Raw genomic sequence first — 25,890 nt, forward strand, 5'->3', positions numbered from 1 at the left:
GCTACTCTGGACTGAGGAAGGGGAAGGAGGAAGAAAGAAGGTCATGATGGGGGATGATGTGGGAGAAGGCATATGAAATACATATACAGACACAGTATATACATACATACGCATCGAGTAAAGGTAGCCAGGCAGGAGGTCAATCCTGCGCAGCATATACCCCCCACACCATAGCACATGTACTGTTCTCTGAACAGAGGCTTCGATGAACGTGCTTGCCCCGGATCGTGAAACGCTCTTCATAATTCCCCTTGTCTACTGTGAGCGGGATTCCGTGAGTGATAGATACTGCGCCTTTCCTTTCCTGTAAACGAATTATAGGACACCAGTGAACTTTGATGCCTTCAATGAAATGCTGCTTGTGTTGTTTTGTTGTTGTGGCTGTAGGAAGAAGGAAAAGAAAATGCACGGGCCTGCTACTGGCTCTGTAGCTGAGCCACCTCCACTGCCTCGTGCGGACAGAAGCGAGGTGGGCGGCGGTGGTGATAGAATAGATAGAACTCTGCAAAGTAGTACAAGCATTTTTACTAAGCAGGCTTGTCTATACGTACTCCGGTACCTAAAATTAGACAGTACTGAAAAAAAAAAAAAAGCCCTACAAAGTAGAGGCTATAATTAGACAAGCATACGAGGTAGCATTAGGGCTACCGGACTGTACCCCCCCCCCCCCCCCTCCCGAAAGACCCATGGGCTTGGGAGTACACAACACTAAACAACGCTTTCCCCTTTTCCTGCTTTCCCGCACCAAAGCAGGAAGGACCATATTTGATCGTTTAAGACTAGGCGTCTAGCTGCCACCCCAAGATACCAAGACACAGAAACCTAAACGTTTCGAAAGCAATCAGAGTCAAGCCACTACCAAAGAATATGCACCCTGCTCATCATGGGGGGAGAAGGAGGGCAAAAGCTATGCACAGCGTACATTAGCATTCGCACTAGCGGCAGTGGACACGCAAGGCAGACTGATATACTCTCTGGCACCAAAACCAGATCCTCGGAAACGGCAGAGGACGCGGCAATCGCCCTTGTCATCACTAAAACCGAAGCTACTACAATACTCAGAACCTCTAAATTCGCCATGCGCAATTATGCTAGGGGCAGTATTTCTTAGACAGCAATGAACCATATTGGGTCAGACCGAACAGCTAGAATTATTGAATTGATATGGGTCCTGGCTCACTCGTGGAGCCCTGGTGACGAAGCGACACACATCAATGCTCGAGGATTCGTCAGCCGAGCAAGGGACGCGACAGTTACTGTGAGTTTCTTTAAGGACGACCTAGCATCATTTCACGACACTACTAATCATTTTAAGTCTGAAGTGAGGATATTCCCCCCTCCAGACAAAGCCTTAGATAAGGAGCAGGATACCACCTGAAAGTGACTCCAGACGCGATTCTTGATGGCTCCTGCCCCGGTGGTTGCGACCCGGAACGCCCACTATGTGGTGAAACAGCCACTTGTGATCACATATTGTGGAATTGTAAAGAGGAGGCATGCCCCCAGAATCTCTAATACAAGTTCCTAATTTCGAGCAATGGGAGGCCGTGTTGGTCAGCTCATACTCGGGAGTTCAAACCCGTGTCATAGAATGGGCTACACAGGTCGCTGTCAGCCGTGGACCGATAGCCACCTAGTACGTATCATCTGCATTCTGCTTTGTGTGACGAAATATATTTTTTGCCAACAATGAAACTGAGGGCTTTTGGTTGTCACGTTGCCTGGATTATAGTGTTTTTCGCTTTCCAAACCTAATCAGAAAAAAGTAATCAAGGAACGGTTTAATATTTTCTCCAGAGGAACAAAGTGCCAATTCAAAAGTTGTAAAATAGCTAGCTGCAACGTTTGCACCAAACCATTCACGCAGGTTCATTTGTCAGCGGCTTTGAAGAAAGCTATCATTATGCCGCGGTTAGTTAAAACTGCGACAAAAAGAATGGGCTGTGTTTTTGAAATAATTATGTCGCAGCCACAGAATATTGCAAAATAATTTTATGTACATAAGGACAGACATGGTCTAAGCTTCCAAGGAGTAGCAAGATTTGGCTTGTGAATTCTCCGGGCCTGCGCTCACTACGGCTAGTTAGGACTGGCATGGCAAAATAATAGGGTGCCCTTTTGAAATTCAATAGCAAAAATTATAAATCTGCTAAAGGAGGATCTGTGGATATGATTGATATGGTGCAATTGTCAAATCGTAAGAATTTACATTCAAAACCTTTTCCCCAGAACTTGCGAATACTTTAAAGTATGGTGGAGAGGTTCTCCCAAAAGGGCTCACTACAGGGCAGTATTTCATCGAAGACGTTCAAGAGGGTGTGGTCCTACGGGCAAGGGAGAGTAAAATAAGCCTGACTTGAGTCGCGCTTGGATGACTGCACAATTTAAGCATCGAAACAAGCCGAATAATTTCTATTCTGAACTTCCCTTGGTTAGTTTATATTAAAACAGAAGCTTGGGCATGTTGGTAATTCATTGTGTAGAACAGCGCGAAAAACACGACAGGGACGAACGAAGACAGCGCTCGTCTTGTTGTCTTCGTTCGTCCCTGTCGTGTTTTTCGCGCTGTTCTACACAACAGTTAGTTTATATATTGCCCCAACTGTATTCAGTCGGCAAATAGAGAAATTTGCTTCGTAAGAACGCGATTATCGCAGAGGAGAAATATGAACGGCGTCATATGGTAGGAATTATTGTGTGCAAACCATTAAGAGCATGTTTCGCAAACTAAAACTAAATTTGAGAAAAACCATATCAGGCTTATTTCCATTGTTGTGAGAATAAATTTTTAAAACGCAGCTAAATGCAAGTGAAGCTATGTTTAGGTTCTTTTTTTCTTCGCGACTATGAGGTTCACCTCCTTAAAATTGCACACTTGGCAAACACCTACAGGTGATACTTTATTTCTTATCTACTTTATTTGTTGTAAAAAAAAAAAAAAAAAGATTGCCCCAAATCAAGCGCTTTATTTGCGCCCGTAAACATTTATTTACTTAAAGTAGTTCACCTAATTGGTTTGGTAACTTGTAAGAAAATGGTGAATGCGCATGACCCAGTCGACAAGCTATTCTGGCAAAACAGCCACTAAGTGCTCATGCAGACTAAAGGTGAACGGTGAATGTTATTTACAAATATGTCACTGAAGCTCTTGATCTCATTACGTCTTCACGCTTGATTTCAAGTATGCCTTACAGTCACTCAAGCGCAGTTTCCTCGCGAAGTTCAGGAGCTTTCCTTGCTAGCTTCAACACGACCGGCAGCCATTATCGTATGCACACAAACCTAATCCAGCTCGTAGATTTCGATGGTGACGAAATGAACAGAAAGAGCAGCATCCATGCAACATTAGGCAGCCAGCCAGCCTTTGAATAGCGCCGCGCACATGGACATTATGTAACCACGGCTGTGAATATGATTACAGCGCGCCACTTAAAACTGATGAACGAGCATAAATGATACGTTATAAAAGCGTAAACAGCCTTTCTTGATCGCGGGGCTAATAACAGTTCCCGCGCATAACAACGTGTTTCTTCTTCTAACTTGATAAAAAGTAGCCTGAACTCGGAGTAAAAACCTGCCACAAATTAACTATAGTTCCATTACCTACCTGCCGGTCTCTCCGCGCTTACTATCATATTATATTTAATGGTTTGCTGCATTCTGCAGTAAGTTGTTTACGCACCATTTGATGCTGAAAACAGTAGTATCTTCGCAGGCGATGTTTGGGTTAGCTGTCATTTATCCGGTCCTCTCTGAAACCACCTGCGAGTGGAGCCTGCTGCTTAGTGCCTCTTATCTTCCAGCGTCTTGCTCTATTCAATGTGTTTACCCATCTGCAGGTCGCCTGTTCACAGCGCGACCATAAAGCATCTCAGTGGTACTTTCGCAGAAATGTAGTCGACGCACAACCTGTTCATTGTGCTATTCAACTACTCGTTTCCTTTAGTTTGGTTCACGGGGTTTAAAGTTTCGAAGCGACTCAGGCTATGAGATGCATAGTATGGAATGATGTGGATCATTTCGACCACATGATGTTCTTTAACCTCAGCGCTTGTCAGTCATCGTGTCACACCAATTACTAAGAATTACAAACTAACCAGTTGACTGTTGACGTTTCTACAAGGGGCCAAAATTACACTTTTAATTGGTTCGTATTCTGTTCACTTAAATGCTTCTCTTCATTCGCTACGAGATTCTGTTAGAAACATCAACGAGATACATTTTCCCCTTGCATTTGTTCAATTAAACTGAGAGGAGGATTTAGCGCTTATAAAATATGGAAATGCAGGAGGAACAGGTTAACAGCTGCCTTAATATGGAGCGCAACGGTTCCGTGTTCCAATCGCGGAATGAGCGAGAAACTATGGAGAAGGAAGGAATATATATAGGAGCTCTATGCGATGGCACTTGCAGCACGAGGGCCACAGGGAAACAAGGCGCAGAGAATATGCACTAAAAATAAGACAAGACACACGAAGACAACGAAAATTCCAAAATAGTAAAACAAAACTCAACATCGAGGAAGAAGGCACCCTGAGCACGCCAAATTCAGGAAAAAGAAAAATGGTAGTGTTTTAGCTCTTCAAGCGAGTAGCACGTGCGAAAACTTTTGCGCAAAAATGGAAGACAATGGAGACGACGACATGCAATGCGCAGAGCGAGAGAGGCACGCACTAGAGCGCGCCACCACCGCTCGAGTCCGGCCATTTGTCCGGCCATGCTATGACCTTCTATTCTCTCTTTCGGCGAAGAATTGCACTACATTAGAACGTGCACCCCACCGACGGTTCTTTTCGAGCGCAGCTCTTTGGCGTCCGTTCCTGGGTTTCGCGTCGGCGTCGGCCTCGTAACCAGCTCCGCCTCCTTTCAGCCCTCCCAGCTATAGCCCCCTCTTCCTATATACCTGCGCGTGAAAACAACGTTTAAACGAAGCATAATTATGTAGCAAGTATGCATGATGGCGCGGAATTTGACGCGGAACATAGAATGCCTGTTTTCTATCGAGCCTTAGACGAATGTGTCGGGCGTCTCGCTGGGCCCAGTAAGCTGCCGTAGCATTCTTCATACACTTCGTAAGAAGACATGTAGTATCTGTTCTTGAAAAAGGCGCAGCTGTTTGGCGGCCAATGCTGGGGGCTCTCTTTGCTTCAGCATCGGCCTGTTCATTTCCATGGAGCCCGCAGTGGGCAGGGGTCCATTGAAACATTATAATATGGCCTTGCAGTCGGGCAGATGTAAGGATCTCCATGATGTTGAGTGTCAGAGACTGGTAGGCGGTGTGGCGTAAGAAATTTTCTAAAATTTGCAATGCAGTCTTTGAGTCCGTGAATGTACACCATTTTTTGAGGTGGTTCCCCACATATGTAGCGAATAGATTCCCGAAGGGCTACAAGTTCAGCAGCGATTGACGCAGAAGTATTTCCCAAGATCAGTTTCCGACTCTGGCGATCGTTTGAGTGCTTTCGCACTAAGTACAGAAGAGAGCAGGAATGGCAGGTTGAAGACATGGATATATAACCCGGGTGCACAGCACAGGCAACGCGCTACAAATAGGGCACTTCGCGGTTGGCGAGGCGAGAGTACAGGGAGGTTAACATCGCAATTTGCAGCCGCGGTTCCAAGTTCGTGTGTTATATGTAGTCAGTTATTCATCTTGAAGCGTTTAGGTGGGCGACAAAAATAGGAACCTCTTTTAACATCGTCTTTGCATTCCGCAATTTTTATTAATGCCGAAGCATTAACAGGCTATGTTGCTAAGGTCAGACCGCGGACGCAAAATGTGGAGGCAAAACGTGAAACTACGACTGTGTGTACGAAGCTTAGTGTGGTGTTGAGTGAATGCAAAAAATAGTGGGAGGGTATGCAGCAGTCCTTAAGTGGTCGATTTTTAAAACTACTGGGTGGGCGCCCTCTTAAGGGAGCCAATTGGCATCGGCCGCGGCCCGGGTCCGCTCTACCAAGGCCCGTTGCGCCTTCAGGTCAGAGCAGCCGAGCTGGGCCGCCTCCCAGTTCTCTCAGGAAGGGTTGGGTAGGGGGGATAGATTGAGGGTTTTATTGCGATAACAATACAGCGCCAGATTTGGAGCCGTCGCGTATCCCCGGCTGGCCGCCGTGTTTGACCTTGAACAGCAACCGCTTCAGCCGAGCTCCGCCAGATGGCTGCACCGTCGGCGCGCCGCGCGCTGCAGCGGCGCCGCTGCCACGCCGAACATATGGTTCGACGCTGCTTCGGCCTCACCGTGTTTGCTTTGCTATGCAGGGTGCTCAAGAGAAGTGTCAGCGACAATCTGCGGCAAGGAAGCGACAACGTGCACACGAGACAGTGGAAGAACGGGAAGAACGTCGTGCTAAGAGTCGTGCACAAGATGAAGATCGGCGACTGCGTTCTAGCTCTCCGAGTGTTTCCACCTCGTCGGCTACTGATGAACACATGACTGCTCAGGAACGCCGCAACGCCATCAAGCGAAGACAGAATCGCCGGAAGAATAGTCATAACCATTGTGTGTCATGTGTTACTCTATAGCCTAATTATCGAACCACACAAGCTACGCCACAAGCGAACACACAAGCGTAACCATGCGGCCATTGCTAACGCAATTTACCAGGCTTAACCAGAGCTAAACCACTGCCAATTTTTTTGACATGCCCACACCAAGTGGAAAATGTCCGATGACTTTTCCTCCTAGTGCGGGCATTTCCCGTGAAAGCGGGCTCAAAGTATTTTAGTGTTGCCGGGCACAGTAAAGTTTTGGTGTAAAGGCGGAAGAGAATGCGCTCCTCCGCCTTTGTGGGGACCTTGCAGGGCTTAGGATAGATTGAATGATTGGATTGGTAAAATTGAACGATTTCTTTGAAAGTGTAGGTGGGATTGGGTTCGGAGTCCGGTTCGGTGGGGGCGAGGTTGGTGCGCGAAAAGTGAGCGCGCGGGCGGCGGCATCGGCATCGGCCGTTTCGTTCCCCTCGGGGCGAGTGTGAGCCGGAGTCCAGATAATTGTTCGATGCGCGCGGGCACTGAGATAGTCGCTGTTTCCGAAAATTTTGTTGGCGAAGTGCGATATGTACCCCTGCTCGATATTGCGGCATGCACCCCTCTAGTCGGTGATGACTCGTGAGCCCTGATCTGCGGCGGCTAGCGCGATGGCAACCTATTCTGCGTGTGTGTACGGAAAGGGAGCCGTAGAGATGTCCGCTGAGGAAGTGTGACAGATACTGGGCCTTTCCTTTCCTGTAAACCATATACTAGCGCTAAAACATTATTGGGCTGTGTAAAAATAATGAATAATAATTAGTGATGATTGTAATAATTAATACTAAAGGAATATTAATAGTCATTATTATGAAAATTAGGTATATCGGTAAATACAAAATAAATAATTGAGGTAGCAAAATAAAAATAAGGTAAATAGAACAAAAAATTAACACAATAAATGTAAAAAAGTACAAATTATAAAATGCGGTAAGCTTTCCCATTCTCCCATTGCAGTTTCAGCACTGACCTCTAAGCTTCTTGTTCTTTAATGTTACTGTTATTGTTACTATAAGATCAATCGACAACCCAAACACTCTTTATTAAGTCGTACATACCACAACGCGTTCACTAGGTGCCATGCTTGGCTTTATTTTTTTTCCTTGTACCTTGAATTTTGTTATAAATCTGTTTACTATTTCGTCATTTTCTGTACATAATTTACTAAAGTAGCCAACGCTCTTTGTGGAGAAGTTGCAGGATGACCTTTACCCTACGGACGAAGCCCTGCAGGAGCATTTCGCGGATGCTACTGAAGTACTGGATGCACCTGGTGACTTATCAAAAGCAGCACCCAGCTGTTAATAATACCTCGTCGAAAGATGAAGACATTGTTTCGAGAGGGGACACAGGACCTCCGAGCAGAATCTGAAGCGCCCCCCCCCCCCCCCCCCCCCCCTTTGCCTCGAAGGCTTGTCAGCAATGAGGGCCCAGGGGGACCAGCCATTTTCTGTCGGAAATAAATGCCCCCCCCCCCCCCCCCCCCTTTTTTTTTTTTTTCATGCCATTACATTCAAGTCCCGCGCGTTATGCATACGCGTTTGTTGAATCTCAGCTGCCGCATCCTTCTCTAGCAGGACAGCTGCCTCCTGTCTCCCTCTGCAGATTCCCCTGCAGCAGAAGAGTCTGACGTGGATAAGCGCTGAGAAGGCCTCTTGACTTCCCAAGTAGTGGAGTTGGGTCCGCAGCGACATCGCCTAGTCCGTATTGTGTAGTGGAGTCAGGGGGCGGGATTGGGTGCATCTAGGAAAATGCCTCAGTGCCGTGTTCAGCAGCATAGTGAATACTCAAATGCATACCCATGCTGTGAAAGTGCGGCTCCGAAGCGGTGTGCGGCGTCAACGTTTATATCTTCTGAGGAGACGGTCGTTGTTTTTCCTGCCAGACGCAAACCCCGATACAAAACATCCAAGAACAAGCCATCGCATCGCGCAAGGTCAAGGTGCTGCCTCAAGAGAGATTTCGTTCTGCCATTCCTTGTCTGACCTCATGGATGCGTAATTTCAGCGCCAGTAGTTCATCATGACGAGCACCCAAAATATAAACTGCACATCTGTGAATGGCTGCGGTTTCCATGTTTTTCAGAAGCAAGCACAAAAGCGCCGCCTTTTTTTCGGGCGGTCGACTTTATCGCTATACGGGGTACCAAGAAGAGATGACAAGAAGAGCCCTCCTGCATTTTCTAGCAGACGACAATGCTTGCATGTCACACCGTGTCGGTATTTCGTCGGGCTGTCTCCTGTTTTTTTGATCTTGCGTACCGAGTGGATACGGAGTGTGAGGTGGTTGATATTTGGCGACTTCCCCACGTATGGCGAGTTGTGGCGGCTGATAAACGTTTACGCTTTTTCTGCTCAGGCTAAGAGAGTAGCTCTTTTGTTCAAAACCCAGGGGCTCTTCTTACCAATGTGAATGTGACGTTGCTTCTATGGGCAACTCTAACTGCGTGTGTTAGCCCTATTGATCGCTTTGTATTGAACAGAAATAGCGGTATAAGTTCTGCGCTGCTGTCTAGCATCACTGAAAAAGCGAGTGTACTATAGACACTGGGTTATATGGACCGACGTTCTGTTCCTACAGCCGTATCTATGGAAGTTCGCACGCCCACCTGGACCGAATCTGCGTATCTACGTCTCTACTTACCCAATGCATCTCGTGTTGCGTTAAGCCAGTGTGTTTCTCTAATCACAATAATGTAATTGTGTATATTGGTGAATACAGCAGTCTTAACTTCCAGCCTGATTGGTTCTTTGGAAGCTCAATGATACGCTGAATGGCAATGAAAGTGTTAGTGCACGCGTAAATTGAGCTTTCTAGTCTTGTTTCTCGGGTGGAATTCATCTACATGAACCTTGGGAGATGCTTCGGCAGGCAGTGTGAAGCTTAGCAACTGGGGTTGGTTCGGTATAGTTCCCACTTCAAATATATATATATATATATATATATATATATATATATATATATATATATATATATATATATATATATATATATATATATATATATATATATATATATATATATATATATATATATATATATATATATATATATATATATATATATATATATATATTTCAAGCTACACTGCTGCCCGTATTCGATCTCTCGTCATTTGCGTCGTGCACTCTGAGGAACTGGCTTGCCAGGCTTGGCTTGGGGAACGCCGCCACGCGGTTGCGAATAGAATATCAAAGCTTTAGTAAAATTTTGCTGCACTTTTTTATCACAGTCCGCTTCTCGCAAGGGTTCTTATTTTCAGTGACACGAAAACGCTTGTGCAAGGACTTAATTTCGATGCTTTTCTTTCCTCCTATTTACCGCTAAATGTGCTTTGTAGTGTCAAGAAATGATGCCATTATGCGGGTGCGATCAGTTTGCACTTCCTTACTTTTCTACTGCACCTTTCTGCAAGTTACACACGGAAACATTGCTCGTAAACACTTGGCTTCAGAAAAAGGGCGTTATCGTGTCGTCTGTGAACTCCCGCCTCTGTGATATTTCTGAAACAATTGAACATTACTTCATCATTTGTAAGGACGCAATTTTGTTTTGGAATGTCCAGCAACGGATTAAAAAAAAATGAATTTATTTGACTCCACATCACATTCGCTACCTCACTGCAATGCAATATGTTGATCCACCTCTTTATTGATTATTTTTCTGACTGGACTGCACAGGTTACAGAAAAATGGAATGAAAGACCAGCGCGGAGATTCTGGAGCATCAGTTGTTCAGAAGAAATCTTATGTCTGCTAAATGACTGTTCTACTGAGAGAAGTGCATGAACAAACCTTCTTTGAAACGAAGCGGTCTTGCCTATTGGTAAAGTGCTCGGCCTTACCTCCTGTCTACTGCTCTGTTACTCTGTACTTTTGAAATGTTTTTCTCACGTTTCATAAAACCATTGGAAATCGTTCGTATGAATATAACACATTTTCAGTGTAATAAATACCGCGATAAAAAGACCCTTCGTGGCATAGGCGTTGCATGCCCACTCGGCATGCAGAGAGCCTAGTTAGAACCCAGTGATGACAAATTTATTTGAGTGAATTACTTCTTTTCTGAAATAACCAAATTAGAGAGACCTCCTCGCCAATTTTAATACGGGCTAGGTGCCCACCTCTGGGTATACAAAGGCTTGTCAATAGTGTCACGTACTCACAGCTTAAAATATAACAATAAATAACTCTCAAAGGTAAGCTATGTCCTTTAGCAGGAGGACAACGGTATGGTTCTGTAGTGATAACATGTTTAAGCAGCACCCTCCAGGATGGCGTTTTAAAATGTGAAGACAGATCAATAAATGTCAAAGCGCTGAAAATTGTGAGAGGTTTTGTCGCGGTCACAATTACAAGAGTTCTGATGTTCATGATCGTTAGCAGAGGGAGGGGGTGTAAAAGGGGAAGACTGTTGCTGTATATTGAAAGTAGCGAACGCTCTGTAAGAGAAAAGTTCGACGATTTCGTTTCCTGAATTTAAAAAGATTTATGTAGTCTTATAGCTAAAAGTTTAATTTTGAATTAAAACCATCAGTCGCTGTACTCAGTAGAGAGAAAATAACACGCTCTCATAGAGTCACATCTCCTTGTAGACCACCTGCCGTTGAAAAGATTTTGCGGACGCCCTTTATGAAGTTCAGTCTCGGTAATATCTATCAGGCGTCTGTGAGAAGTCGGGACCGAAGTAATTCTGTGGAATGTACTTTCAAACGAAGCCTAGTTGATTGAACCTGCACGAAAACTGTAAGAGTTTTGTCTCATTTCTCTTCCTGTCTGTATAATACACGAAAAAAAAAAAAAACACTTTTTAACGCACAAATATGATCACTTGCAAGTCCAGATAGAAATCAAGAACTTTCACTTTCTGCTTTCTGACGAGCAACACATCATTTTTAAGCATAGAATAAGAAATCTATTGAAAATGATACCTCTTTCATTAGACGATTGAGAGGTACTTAGCAAATATTTTGATAAGGCAAAATCTCTCAACTGACAACTTCAAGACAGAAGGGGTTACTCCATTTTGAAGTGAACACATTATGGGAGTGTGATGTGCTGATAACAGCACCTAAAATAAATGCTTTGTTGCGCCGATATTATCTTAAGTATAAAGCCACATACATGTTTATCAGTACTTTTCACTGCCATTTGCAATTTTTATGCTCTCCGTAACGTAGAATATCATGCACGCGAATTGTGAACATTTTGTGTCATTACAAAAGTGATGCACTGTTTTTAGCAGTGTTAACCACAGGGCGAAACGGCAAGTAAGGCTAATGAAAACCCGTTCATAACTATATGGACGCCAAAGGCATTCATAAATATTACACGCTGACGAAATTGTTTTTATGGAAGTTATTGCTTTACACTGGACCATTTAGCCGACTGTTTCCGGTGCGGGATCGGCTGATGCATAGTTGTTTTCACTTTCACTCCTTCTACGTCCTCAGCTCGAGACTTGAATAGCTGGCAGTTGTGGGGCCTCACAGTCGCCTGTTTTGTGTGAAAGACGCGGTAGCTTTCAGCCCAGACGTTACGGGACGCTTCTTCACGCCGGCTCTGATTTCCGTTGCTGACAAAGACGGCTTAGCAGGATGTCACTGTACGCCTGGTTCACGGGGCCTTCGACACGGTACGTTGTCAGGGAATCGCTGACAACCTGGAGTAAAAAAAAAAAGAAAAAAAAAGCAAAGAATAAATATAGGGCTGCGTCGCAAGGAATACACTGCACGGTGACGCCTATTCGAACATGGCCGCATACTCGTAGCCCAGTACGACCACGAGCCAATCTCCCAGCAACTCCGGACAGCAATGACAGCGAAGTCAAACTTCAGCCATTCCGGAATAAAAGTGTTACATGAGTCTCCACGACGAAGGAAGCGATACCGTCAAGCCTCCTTTCGCGAAAGGGCTGCATCGCTCAGCAGGAACAGACTTCATCGCGTTACGCATAAAAACGTGTTGTATACACGTATATCAGTTACTTTAGGCATCAAGATACAAAATTAGTTTAAATAATTTTAAAGCGACAAGACACATAGGTAGGTGACAGGACGAAGCGCCATTGTGTCTACCTATGTGTCTTTTCTGTTTTTTTGCGCCTTAAAATTATTTAATTATGAACCGAAACCAACTAGCCCAGCAGCAAGTGCTTTTAGAAAAAAATTAGTTGTGGTCTAGCTCTGGTTAACCATAGTTGAATTGCGAAAGCAACGGCGGAAGCTTCTTTTGCCTGCTACATTAGTCCCCTATCACGCGCTATCAGTGTAAGGTGCTACATTATTGGGACACTTAAGCTCATCCTTTAAGGGTATGACGCGAGAGCGTGAGCTACCAGCCCACATATAAAGTCACGCTTCAACCATGCCGTATGGACGTGCCTGCGTGTCGGGTAACGAGAATGCAAACGGTTCTGGCAGGCTGATTCTGATGCCACCATATCCCAAGGAGCGACCCGAGTTGGCAGCTCCTGCCCGTGGTTAGGGGTAACGTGAATTCAAATGTAATGGCAGGCTGACTTTTCTTTTTTCTGTTATGAGGAGACCGTAGCTACGCCTCTTCACGGCATTCGCCTCTTCACGGCATTCGCCTCTTCAAGCCTCTTCACGGCGTATCTGCAGCCACTCGAGGTCTCGCTTTGGTAGTCGTAGTGTTGCTTTTGCAACAAAATGAACTGAGCAACAATGTAGTTCGCTGTGGAGAACTCGGCAGGCTATTATGCAAGGCTGTATGTGCAAGGTATATGCTTTTGTATGTGCTTTTAATCTTCACAGATTTTAGGAAAATGTGACGCCGATGGTCACTGGATTATGCCTTCATACAGTATTCGTTGATCTCGGTGGACGCAAGATGGCGTTATAGCGGTTACGGTTACGTGACTTATTAACCGGGGTTTTTAATTAAAATTTTTACTATTCACTTTATTCTGGATTTTTTTACTGAAGACTGATCTAATTTACGAAACTTGCTAGTTACTAATTAGTCGAAATTTATTAATTAACATTTTGATAAGCAACTTTGGGCTCTATTTTGTGATCGTAGTCTTCAAGAATGAATCATCAGATGATAATCTAATTTAAAGAACTTGCTAAATTATAATAAGCGTTTGGATAACCATAAAATGATGTTCTGGTTTTTGCACCTCATTCTGGAACTTGTCGCTCGGATGCATACATTGCATAGGCACTGGACTCACACTGAGAAAAAGCATATGGAATGGGCAGAAAATATCTTAAAAGCCGCCGTATTTCGGCAACTTCTGAAAGCTTGGCATGAACATAGTCTTCAAGATTACGTTTACAAACATGCATAACAAAGGGACTAATAAAATAATTAATTACCGAACGTTTGCGAATTAGTAGTTAACCGCAACCGCTATCATCCATTTCTGTCCACAGAGTCCAACACACACACTCAGTGAAGGCGGCATCCAAATGATCATACAACCAGCGTCGTTTTTATATAATCTGCAAGGATTGTATATAATCGACCTCCATATATAGGTATATGGAGGCACCGCCTTCAGGCAAACCTTGAATTCATTATGGAATGGCTCACATGAAGTGTTTTGATATGTAGATGGATTTATTGAAAGGAAAGGCAGGGAGGTTGGCCGGAATGATTGGCCTGCTACTCTGCACTGGGGAAGGGGAGGGGTAGAAGAAAGAAGATCATGATGGGTGAAAACGTGGAAGAATGCATATAAAAATATATATACAGGCACGGTAGCTTGGTTTACAAGCGCGAGTCAAGTCCGCTGGCACACAAAAAATGGCAAAGAGCCTGCACTGCCTGGACACCCTTCCATTTGTCCTGCCAAGCGCCCAGCGGCAGTTCCTCCTACAGAGGCCTTCTCCAAACGTTTCAAGGAAGCGACTAGCACATTTATTTCACTCGCATACAGCGGGCCCACCAATAATATACGGTCCACAGTCTCGGGGATGCCACAAGTTGAACTTTCCGGGGAGTCCACTTGCCCAATTAAATTCAAGTACCTGCGCGTGAAAGCCAGGTTTAAACGAAGTTTTTGTAGCAAACATGCATGATGGGGCGGAATTTCACGCGAAACATTAAATGTCTATGCTCGATCGAACCTTCTTAAACGAATGTGTCGGGCGTCTGGCTGCCGTACCATTCTTCATACACTTCGTGCTAATACATGCAATTTATACTCAGAAGAACAAAATATTCTTTGCTTTTGCCAGCACATTGCTAGTTTCAGCACCACGTACTTCGGAAGGGTGGAACGCTTCCCTCCCCGCCCCTTTCCCCCTGCACTGGGTGGCTTTACCACCGCGCTCCGAGATCAGACGTGGAGCTATCGAGGCACCCTATGCGAGGTAAAGGCGAAAGGCATTGAGGCACCGTATGCGAGATGGAACGCGCGCGCCATCTTTCTTCGGCGTTGCACACTTGCGCGTTGGTCGAATTTTTCCCGCCGCAACCTTTAGCCGCAACAGGAAGCCGCCTACTGCACCGCCGCACTCCGGGTGCATTGCAGAAATGAAGTTGGTGTTGCTGAGCACATGAACGCGAAACGAAGGGTTATTATGTTCACTTCTGCTCATTTTGCATGCATGAATAGCACGAAGAATGCTGACAAGGAAATATAGTACCAATTCGCTGTCTCCTATTAGGCGCTAGAAAGAAGTTAAAATTACAAAACTCCAAAATTAGATAACGAGCGTTAGTAGGCGACAACCTTTCATAACTCATATATGTAACACAGTGAAGGTGCATCAGGAGTCTCTACAGACGGTGAGAGTAACCTACGGAATACACATGACTCTAAGCGTTGTTCAGCGTTTGAGATAATTAAGCCGCAGAGCTGGAAGTGGCAAAAATTCATGGAACCATACATATTCACTCGAGTGCAGGAATAGGATGGTGCGCACTCAAATTATGTCGACGGAAAAGTCACCAAGCTAGCCGAATAATGCTCAACCGGTCACATTTTGATATTGGTTAACGTTTGAATAAGGCGCTGAATAGAAAATAAAATAATTAAAACCAGAAATTCCATTCGCGAAATGCATGTAAAGCTGAATTTTCCCATTCAGATGGACGAACGTTATCAGATGTACATATATGCTTACACATGCGTTTAAAGAGCAACTGCATCACTTTTCGAGAATTTCGCGATATTCAAGGATTCAAATCTACATAGGTCGTAGGTAATGCAGGTAAAGTGTTTTTGCTCTAGCCTTTACACTGATGGTGTAATCGACGATTAAAACTCGAGCTTCTCCTCACAGCACAAAAGTTCTGCGGAGAAGTTCGGTGATGACGTCACGGACGGTACCATTTCTGATGTGCGTTGCCTTCGCCCACATCCTGCTGCGCATTTTCTGACGGTGCTAATCGACATTTCTAGGGCGTTGTTTTCGGCAGCCTTGTTTTTATTTCTTCAAACCAAGTGTGTCTATGCAGAAAACGTACCGGTACCGTCAATGACGTCATCATGCGTCGCTGAGCAGTGCAGTGAAGCCTGATAGCCGTCGCGGTGTTAATCGCTGATTGCGCCATTGTTTCAAATGCTAGCGCCAAAATATTTCGCATGCTTTAAGTGCAAGCTATAATCATTAAACCACTCGAAAATCATCGAAATCTAAAACAGATGCACCTTCCCTTTAAGTGTCCCCATATACCTTGTGAAAATGGCACGCGCAATTTCCCTGCATGAAGTCCATGAACCGCGCCGAAGTCATGTTGAACGTGTCCACCACCTCCATGCCCAGTTCGACAGCTCGGCGGACGAGCTCGCGGTTGGTGCGGCCCAACGCCTCCTGGCTCCTCTGAAGATGATATAGAAGAAATGACATGGAAATAAGGAGAAATTTCCGGTGACGTGACATCCCAATGTGCCATATCACGCAGCCAAGTGGAGATTTTCAGCAAACTTATCAGCTAAGGAAAACATAAGTGCTCAAATAAAAATAAAATAAAAAGAAAGGTTGGAAGTGCACAGGGGCTGAGCCGCCGTTTCACTTAATCAGCTCAATTATGCAAACTGTTGAAAGATTTGATCAGTTCACCTTGACAGAGGGCTAGTGTATTGAAAGTAATAAAAGTTACGTGCACAATTTAGCGAAAGAGAAGAAATAAATTGAAGAATGATGGCACGTGCGCGGCAGTGAACATATGTACCCGATGATTTTTATTTTCTTAAGAATATTCAGAGTCGAACAACCCATCTTCGTACATTGCATGGACGCAAGGGCCTTATCATCGTTCCCTTTTTGAACTTTATTAGAACCGCTCACCTTTTTTTTTTATTTAATAATACCCTTTAAATTTTCTTACATATTTTATTATGCCCTGAGGCAATAAGTATTATTATTTAAAAAAAGACACCCCGCTTCAGCAAACATTGGCAGGCCCCTTCAAGAAAGGTGACAGATAAACGGTATGGCTTCACTCGGTGCCATCACATGACATAATTTTGGCTTTGAAATGGAAATAAGAAGTCTGTTACACTTCAGTATTTAATCATATTAACCATTACAATTTAGTGAGGGCTACGACAACTAAAATAAAAACGAATAATCTTTTTTTTTTTTAATCTGTACAATTGTAAGTTGTTACGAACAATGAATTTTTCGGACGCGTGTGTTGTTATCCTATACATAGACACCTGTACAAGTATTCTGCGTTATCGTGCGCATGAGAGCTGATACACGGGATGTACTGTGTGTCTGCATTATTATTTCAAATGTTAGCTGATAACCTGTTCACGCTCTATGAAGACTTAAACGTGCCGTGGGCTGTAAGAGAACATAATTGCGAAGACACTTTCCAGAAACGTAATTTACTACCTTTCTTTATAGCTACTTGGCTGTTTACTCGATTTCTGTGTCTGCTTACGTCTGTGTCTGCATGCTAGCTTGCATGTTTTGCTCATTCATTCTGTTTAATGAAAAAGAGCTAATATAGTCAACGCATATATTCCAGAAATGTGATAATGTTTCACTGATAGAAACTGCTTTCTGTGTGACAATTGTTAAGGTATACTTCTGAAAATGGGCTACTGCATGTATGTTTTTTTGAACTGAATCAAGCAACTTAAGCAGCTTTTAGCCAGGAAATTCTCCAATGCCGTTCGGCAAATAAATATGTTAATCTGCCATCAGACAACGGTAGACACCACGATTTTGTATATAGGCGTGTGACTTCCTTCGGCTGTACGGGAGCGCAAACACCTATCTCTAAGGCCGTCAATCTACGCACACTCTCGCCAAGGTCATATCTGCGAAACGAACGCTTTGTCGCTGGCTCGTATTAAAAACACATTCCCAGTGTGCGGTAGTCGATACTTACCGAGCCCATTTGCTGACCTCCGTCTGCCCTCTGATGGAAACCAGATCCGAATGTCTTTATTATTATCTTGGCTTTATCCAGACCAATGCTGCGAAAAGATTACATCTCTTACTTGTTATAACACCATAGTAAATGGCCAGCAAGTCAAGCAAGTGACGATCAGTGACGCGCTACAAAATTTATAATGTTTGCTTGGACTCTATACTTCATGAATCATGACACTCTGCATATGCAAAACGAAGAGTAATATGAAGTCTCATTACGCCAGGGCATCGAAGCGCGAATAAGTCAAAAGAAACAAAACTTGTTTCATCTTGAAAGCAACTGGTAAGTGTGACATAATTTCTTCTATGCACCAGTGGCTTTTCTGAGCACCTAAATCAAACACTAGTATGTGTAGACTGGAAACAAAGAAACAAACTTTGCAACAAAAATTACAAGGACTCAACGCTGCTGAACCAAATATTGAGCGAAAGCATTAGCTGCGGGTGACCGAGCGTTCTTCTTCTCTTTTTCTTCTTCCTCAGCCCACATATAAAGCCCGCTTTAACCAACCCATTTGAACGTGCCTTAGTGGCCTATAGGGGTAACGTGAATGACAGGGTCCTAGCAGGCTGATTCTGACATAACCGTCCCATGTGAAACGAGAGACCTAAGTTGGCAGCTCCTGCCAGCCCACATATAAGACCCCGCTTTAACCAAGCCGTATGAAAGTGCCTGACGTCACGTATCACGTGAGCGCCTCTAGCGCGCCACGCCGACTGCTTTTGTGTCACGTGGGGTGTGACATCACGCGCTGCGCCATGGCTGCGACCGCGCTACGCCGACCGCTTGAGTTGGTAGCCCAGCTCTCACCCTAGTGTCACGGGGGATGTGACGTCACAGCGTCACTTGGGTGCGGCCGCGCCAAGCTGAAGGCTCGAAACCTAGAGTAGTATTGCTTTCGCAATAAAACTATCAAAGCTACATGGTTAAAGGGTGTTATAGTAATGAAGGTTGTCATTTGATGATGCCTATTAACTTGGAAGGAAACACATTCGAATAAGCTTCCATCTGATGCGCGATAGAACGCTTCTCGAAGCGACGCACCTTTTCAGCGCCGTCGTCAACGCGTACAGCTGCTTGATGTTCAGCCACTGCACTCCACCAACCACCAGTACTGTCGTTTCACTGTTCTCCAGCGGTGGCATGCTGAAAAGTTTTGCAAGAAAAAGAAATGCTGCTCGCAGATGTTGCATTTCATTCCTGCCTTCGGCATTCCCCCGTAGAAAGTGCGTATGTAGCTTTCAACTCCCTTTTAACTGTGGTCAGCGCATAACTTTCAGTGCCGAAATCAGACACATTCAATGCGAGGACGCCGTAATACAGACGGTACTTTTTCTGCCGGACTCCCTATCTACTGATTTTCCACACTCTGTTAAAAAAAAAAAAAGAAAAAAAAAAAGAACTGTTTCTCTGCCATTTAACGCACGTCGCACTGCATGGCTTACAGGGAAGCGAGAACGTTGTGATTGGGCAGCGTGGAAAAGATACACGTGTGTAACGTGCTTTTAGCGCAACGCCCTGACTGAAGTTGCGTTGCTCTGCTGTACAAGGCCGTATTTGGGTGGCCGTCCTTACCTGTCCACCAGGCGGGCCAGCGTGCGGGCCAGCGTCGGGCGCCGGTTGGGGGGCATCCAAAAGTGCGGGTAGTAGGCGAAGCCCGCCGCGGTGCGTCCTCCGTTGAGTCGCTGAGCGTGCAGAGCGATGCCGTGGCTGCGGTGCCACTCGCCCAACGTGCCGTTGAGCCGCATCAGCACGTAGTACATGACGCCCCGGTTGGTCGAGTCGCCCAGGAAGAGAAGCTGCCGCGACCACAAGGGAAGTGATGTCGAACGTGCTTTTACTGACTGACGGCCTATCATATTGAGCACTTATACTTCATGCAGCGAAGCATTTTGACACTCCAATTCTATATCCAAGGTGTTCGAGAACTGCGCAATGTCGCATTCCCTTTTCCGTACACGTACATGTACGTACAGTCACGGAAAGAAGAATACAGAACACACTTTGGAAGTCACTCTAATCGCGCGTCACGTATAAAAGAGTAGTCTTTGGTTGTTTGATGCCTATCCAAGTTACATTTGTTTTCGCCCTTTTACGTAAATGCAGCACACTTTTCCATTTTTGTTACATAATGCGTCAGAAGGGCTTGAATGCGGAAGCATGGTCCGCATTATTCGTTTCGCGAATGTAGGTCGCCGAATTAGCCAGCATTTTCATTATTAGACTTTTTGATGTTGTCAGTCATCGGTGCGTAAGGTTTGACTAAAGGAATTCCTTTCTTTGTTTTTTTTGTTTTGTTTTTGCTTTTGACATCACGCAAACAAGATCGTAGAAAGGAGACAGACGAAGCTGCACTTTGTCCTGATTCATCTTTTTTTGTATGCCCTTGCCTGTCTGCGTGCTTACCAATGAATTCCAGTGCGAGCCTCCAGCTAGTTCAAACCTCTTTGTTAACTTGGCATTTTCTTTCTCAGAGCCAGTCTTTCCGCAGCCATGAGCTTGCCGAATCTCGCCCGTTATTAACCTTCCATTTAACCTCCTGGTGCGCCACGCACAGACCTTGAACATGGTCTTATATGGCACGGAATGGTTTTTTATGGCACGGCATGGTTTTATAGGCACGGCGAAAAGTACTGTTGCGTCTGAAAAAAAAAAAAAAAAAAAATTCCTAGATCACTGTAGAATCTGCATTGGAGAAATGCGTAATTCTGAGTGTTACTGTGTTGTCCGCGATATGTGTCAGCGAGATTCCGCGATTGACAAATACTGCGTCTTTCCTTTCCTGTAAACCAGTTATAGAGCGCCGGTGAACTTTGATGCATTCAACGGAACGCTGGTTGTCTTCGACAAAGGACGTGCGATGTACGGTGTGCAGCAGCAACGCTCAGGCTTCCGCATTTCTGCACTGCAGGTTCTGCAGCGCTCTCTGAATTTTTTCAGACTGCATTTGATTGATTACCTCTCTTTCTACATTTTTTTAACTATTCTCACTCATTTGTGCACGCAAATCACGCCCTTTCCCGCTCGTTCACTTTCAAGCATTTCAAATTTCCTGCCACTGAAAGTTACGCCTACGTCACCGGAAGTCGAGTACCACGTGACCACTTTTGGACGTCGACATTACCCTTCTTGGCTATTTCGACGTCTGATTGACTTAAATAATTAACTTGTTAATGAACACGCGCCTCCCTATTTCCCATAAGGGATTTTTTGATGCTCTATCTGACGAAACCATTCTTTTTTTTTATAAACTCATTCGTTCGAACGTAATCGTGCGGATAAGCTCGTTGATGACGTGAAACTGCAAACATAGTCATACGATGCTGACGCATTCGTAAAACTTCGATAGGCGCCGAACAGAGAGACGGGAATCGGCGTGCAAGAGCACTGCCAGAGCGCTCAAAAGCTCAGCACCTGAGCGCAATTGTTTAGCTGGCATTGAGGACCTTTTTGGAATTGTGTCCATTTTGTTAGGACGAACACCATATAGGAATTTTCGTATTCTTCATCATCTAATCTTGGCATCTGTGTAACCCTCTGAAACCTGTTATGCTTGTTCTCAGGTCTCCCGACGTTGCACCTGGCCATCCGTTTGGACTTCCAGGCCATCAGTAACACGAGTATAAATTGCTGATAACGCAAGCTCGTTGCTGACAGGTGGGCGGTGGGTTGTTGAAGGCAGGAATTACGTTTGCAGAAGCTTTTTTAACTAGAGGAACCGCGGTTACATTATGTTTTACCAATCTGTGGTTCCACAGTTAAGCGCACGCAACATTGCTTTGGCTTAACTTCAAAAGAACTGTGTTGCCATCACATGCTTCCCTCCTTACGTGGACCGCATACCATGAGCGTAAATCTGCTTTTAAATGTATTGTTCGCAACTATAAGGCACATTCAGTGGTCGTCAATAAGAAATTACAGCTTTAATTTACTTTTATAACAGTGAAGTAATGTATCAAAAGACATGCTACTCATTCGGGAATGTCTGGTTTTGATGAGTTCGTAATTCGAATCTGATGCAGCTGCGCATTCTGACCACAAAACAACAGTTAAATATTCACAGGCAACAGTCTGGAGTGCAGTTTCTTTGAACTGCATCAAGCAAAAGCAGTCGGTTGGGGAGGCATAAAACACTGCAAGAGACCTTGGATTCGCAGTTGTTGGCGGCCTATAGCGAAACCCTCACCTTCTTCCCGTCCAGACAACTCTGAAGGGAAGCGTTGGACACTTCGGGGTAGCGACAGCGGAAGGGAGCCCATCGCGCCATGCTCCAAACGCAGGATTCTTGATTCGCGCAGTCAATGCAAGGAAGCAGCCATCGACCTGTAAAGATAGTTAGCAGAGCAAATTTACTCGTATCGGCATATTTGAACACCCATTATGTGCAGATTCTGCTCTATGTTCTCGTCACGTTTATCTACAGCGCCGGAGAGGTGTGCTTTGGGACATAAAACCTGCAATGTTATCACAGCTACTTTGTTACAGTCTCTGAGTTTGTATAACACGATCTGTCGGGCTAGTTGGTAACGATCCATATGTATCAGCAGCGCAAACACAATCAGAGGAAAAGAAGACTAAGATAGGACAGAGCGCTCTGTCCTATCTTAGTCTTCTTTTCCTCTGATTGTGTTTGCGCTGCTGATACATATGGATCTGAGTTTGTGTCTGGGTAATTCGTGCAGGCATATGCGATAGCGCTTGAGCGCAAGGATCACTCGTGAAAGCTGCTACTTGCAATAAATTTTTACATATGTCCCTTCGGCTGCCCCAACTAGATCCGTCTATACAGTATAGACTGCTGTAACTGTGGCAAGCTGAGCGAGGAATGCAAAAGTTTTGTAGTGTAAACTGTTTGCAACACTAGGAAAGGTAATGATGCCCACACCATGATTTTGTTCCTACCATACTTATACCGTGGTCGACAGGCGCGCAGGAACAAAATCACGTAGTTCGCTTCATTACAATTGGCCCAGGCCACTCTTACTTTTCATTGTGCTGCATGCACCATGTGAAACGAAGTGTAGACAAGCCTTCACGCTTACACTCACATGTAAGCGTATTTGTAGGCTCGGTACAGTGATGGTCTGAGTGCCATTACCACCGCATCGTGGCGGCCGAAGGGTTAACTGAGAGTGCTGGCATTTCATAAAGCTCTAGGCATGTTTTATATGATTTCAAGCAGGAAAGAAGGCTTTGAATTGGAATAAAATAGTAACATTTTCTTGGGTGCCGAATATGAATCATCCTCACCGTCTTCGTGCCCTGACTGACAGGCGTCGAGTGATTGCAGCCTGAGGACCATTGACGACCAAGTCTTCTCAGTGCCCTCCCTTTGAAGCCCGCAAGCCTCATTGGGGTAAATCACTAGCCCACAGCTCTGCAGAACAGAATGCAAGAGAAGCGTTAATAACTTACGCCAACTACATAGTGTTCGTGGCATTCGCAGGATGCAATGTTGAAGGCAGGAATTACCCATCAATGTTTACCTATTAAGCAATGTAAAGATCTTTGCATCATTGCTTTTGATTGTATCTGTTTTATTTCATCTTATTTCTCTTTGACTTTGACCTGTCAGACTCAACTCTTTGCTTGATTCTACATTTACTCATTTATTACGTGTGTGTTTTCTTTGTAACTCCCTGTAAGACTGCCGTTTTCGAACTGCTGGTACAAGTTTTACCTGTTGCTATCTTTTTGCCATCCTGCCCGTTATTTCGGTAGTGAAAAAGCAGTGTTTGACAGGATAAACTAAAGCGGCGGTATGTGTCCCTGGCACTCACCATGTACTCGCGCGCTCTTTCTTCGTTTTAAAATAGCGAATCAACCACGCCAGATGACACTGTTTTACAGTTAATCTCTATATATACCTTTCAATCTATAAGGAGCGTTTGCCGTAATGTTTTTATATGCGTACAAAATAAATCGCTTTTGTTTGTCAGCTCCTGCCGAAAAAAAATAAACAATAATTTTCTGTTGTCACAACAGAGTTGCTGTGCGTGTTTTGAGAGTAAATCTGTTATGGCAACAAACACTGATATGAGTAAAATTTGAATTTTTGTTATTGTTACAATAGAAATATGCTACAGGACAACTAACTACAGAAGAAACTACAGAACACCAGAAAAGTCTGTCGTCGCAACAGAGCTACACAATATTTTATAGTATGTTTAACACAGTTCTGTCGGTTTTTCGGCAGGGCTTTTACTTCCCCCTCTCCCCTCCGAACCACTGCAAACAAAGTACTGAGTCTAAAAAAGAGTTCTATTTATCTAAAGGTGTAGTAAAAAGGGTATACTTAACAGAAGCCGCAAAATTTAACACTTATCGGCACCAAGCGGCGCACTGTGTCGAAACCCGGCCTAGCCGTGCTCGAATAGAGAAGGTTGGTTGATCGTACCTCACCTGCTTGAGGCTGCAGACTGAGTAGCGGCCTGCAACGTGCTGCAGTGAGGCGCTCTGTCTTGACGGTCGCTCGCGCCTGAAGACGCTGAGCACGTAGGCGTTGGCCACCCGCGCTTCGGCGTGCCTGATGTCCACGACCACGACGCTGATGCGGTTGAAGCCGAGACCGAGCGTGTAATTCACCGGCCTGCGATGGTGTCCGTCGTCATAAGCCAATCCATCCTGGGGCAACTCGACCAAAAACGCTAATTATACTCAAAGAGCTTATACAACGCACATCAGTCTCACAAAGCCGGTGTATTTAGCGACTTGGGCAAAGGAGAAAGTGTGTGTCATGTTCAAAATGTTACTAATTTGAATGTTTGCCAAAATACATTGCAATCACCGTTTTACTAGGGGAGGAACCATCGAAATATTTGGTACGTATATTTTCGATCTATGGTGTCTTCGACGTAGCCTGCATTTAAACGAACCGGGAATACCCGAGAAAGCAGCTTTTGATGACGTTTATAACCATAGGAAGGAACTAGCTAAATGTAACGTTTTCAGTAAAATATGATCTCCACGCTTGTGTTGGAGTCTCTGTGCTGATCTAGCTCTTAGGGTTGCCCCTGAAAACTGCGAAAACAGAAGTTACTGGGTTGAATTGTAAAATTTCCTAGCTTTAAGTGCTCGAAAGAGTGTGCCACGTCACACCATGTGTAAAAAAAAAAAAAAAAGAAAAAGCATCGTTTCTGTTTGTTTAGCAATTAATGCTTGACATTTTAAGCGCGCCAATTGCCTCAACCCTTTTAGTGGCGTCTTATGTGTTGTTCATGCCTGATGTGCAATAAGGTTGCTGAAAGAAAACTTATCACAAGAACTACACGAACATTCGAGGAGTATTTAAAAAAATTCTGTACTTGTTAAATGTTAGATATGGCTAAAAACAAGAACGAATAGGCACTTTATACCTAAACATTTTGCTATGTGTGATGTACTTGCTAAATGTTAAGGCGAAAGCTTTTAATAGCTCATGAGTAGAGTTCCCGAAAGGCGGGACTCAGCGGGATCGTTTACACAGAGAAATCACTCTATAAGCATGGCACAAAATCGCTAAAACGAACGATCGTACAGCCAAGTTGGCATGAGAAAAATATGAAATCATGCTTCACAGAGAAGAACATAACCATTTTAGGTCACTTCTAATTCATTGCTTTTTTTGTGGCTTATTAAAATATACTCCTGAAGGGACAAAACTATAAAAAAGACCAACTTAGACTTTTTTTTTTTTTTTTCTGAGCAACTGGAATGAGGTGGTTACTTTCCTGTTTTTCGTAATTAGTCCTTGCCTTAAGGACTAAGTTTATTCTTTGTCTGAGTGGCTGCTTGATAGAAGGACGCTCATGAACGATAGGATAAAAACGATTGCGGTTGGTGCACTGTAACACACGAAATATGTAGACACGGTTTCCTTTCCGCACATTATGTTTTCATACAATGACGACGTTGGTAAGCTCTCCGGCCTCAACCGTAAATATCTCGAATGAAATATTTTGCACAGCTGATAATTACTAAGTTGATATTTATCAAGCTGTGGTTCCCCTGACCAGGGCCTGA

General features: G+C 44.5%; 1 protein-coding gene across 1 annotated transcript in view; it reads right to left on the reverse strand.

Annotated features, from left to right (window-relative positions):
* Nucleotides 1–12,076: 12,076 nt before the first annotated feature.
* Nucleotides 12,077–25,890, reverse strand: part of LOC146207313 (cadherin-like and PC-esterase domain-containing protein 1) — a 55,618-nt gene continuing 41,804 nt past the window's right edge. Inside the window, exons 17-24 of the mRNA XM_084576500.1 lie at nt 24,292–24,478; nt 23,140–23,266; nt 22,070–22,212; nt 19,465–19,688; nt 18,934–19,035; nt 17,845–17,932; nt 16,176–16,322; nt 12,077–12,187 (exon numbers count right to left, since the gene is read on the reverse strand). Coding sequence (XP_084432626.1) covers nt 12,077–12,187; nt 16,176–16,322; nt 17,845–17,932; nt 18,934–19,035; nt 19,465–19,688; nt 22,070–22,212; nt 23,140–23,266; nt 24,292–24,478 — 1,129 coding nt within the window. The remainder of the gene's footprint in view (nt 12,188–16,175; nt 16,323–17,844; nt 17,933–18,933; nt 19,036–19,464; nt 19,689–22,069; nt 22,213–23,139; nt 23,267–24,291; nt 24,479–25,890) is intronic.

The sequence above is a fragment of the Amblyomma maculatum genome, chromosome 1 (assembly GCF_055883805.1).
Source record: "Amblyomma maculatum isolate TAMU_Amacu chromosome 1, ASM5588380v1, whole genome shotgun sequence".
Taxonomy (NCBI): domain Eukaryota; kingdom Metazoa; phylum Arthropoda; class Arachnida; order Ixodida; family Ixodidae; genus Amblyomma; species Amblyomma maculatum.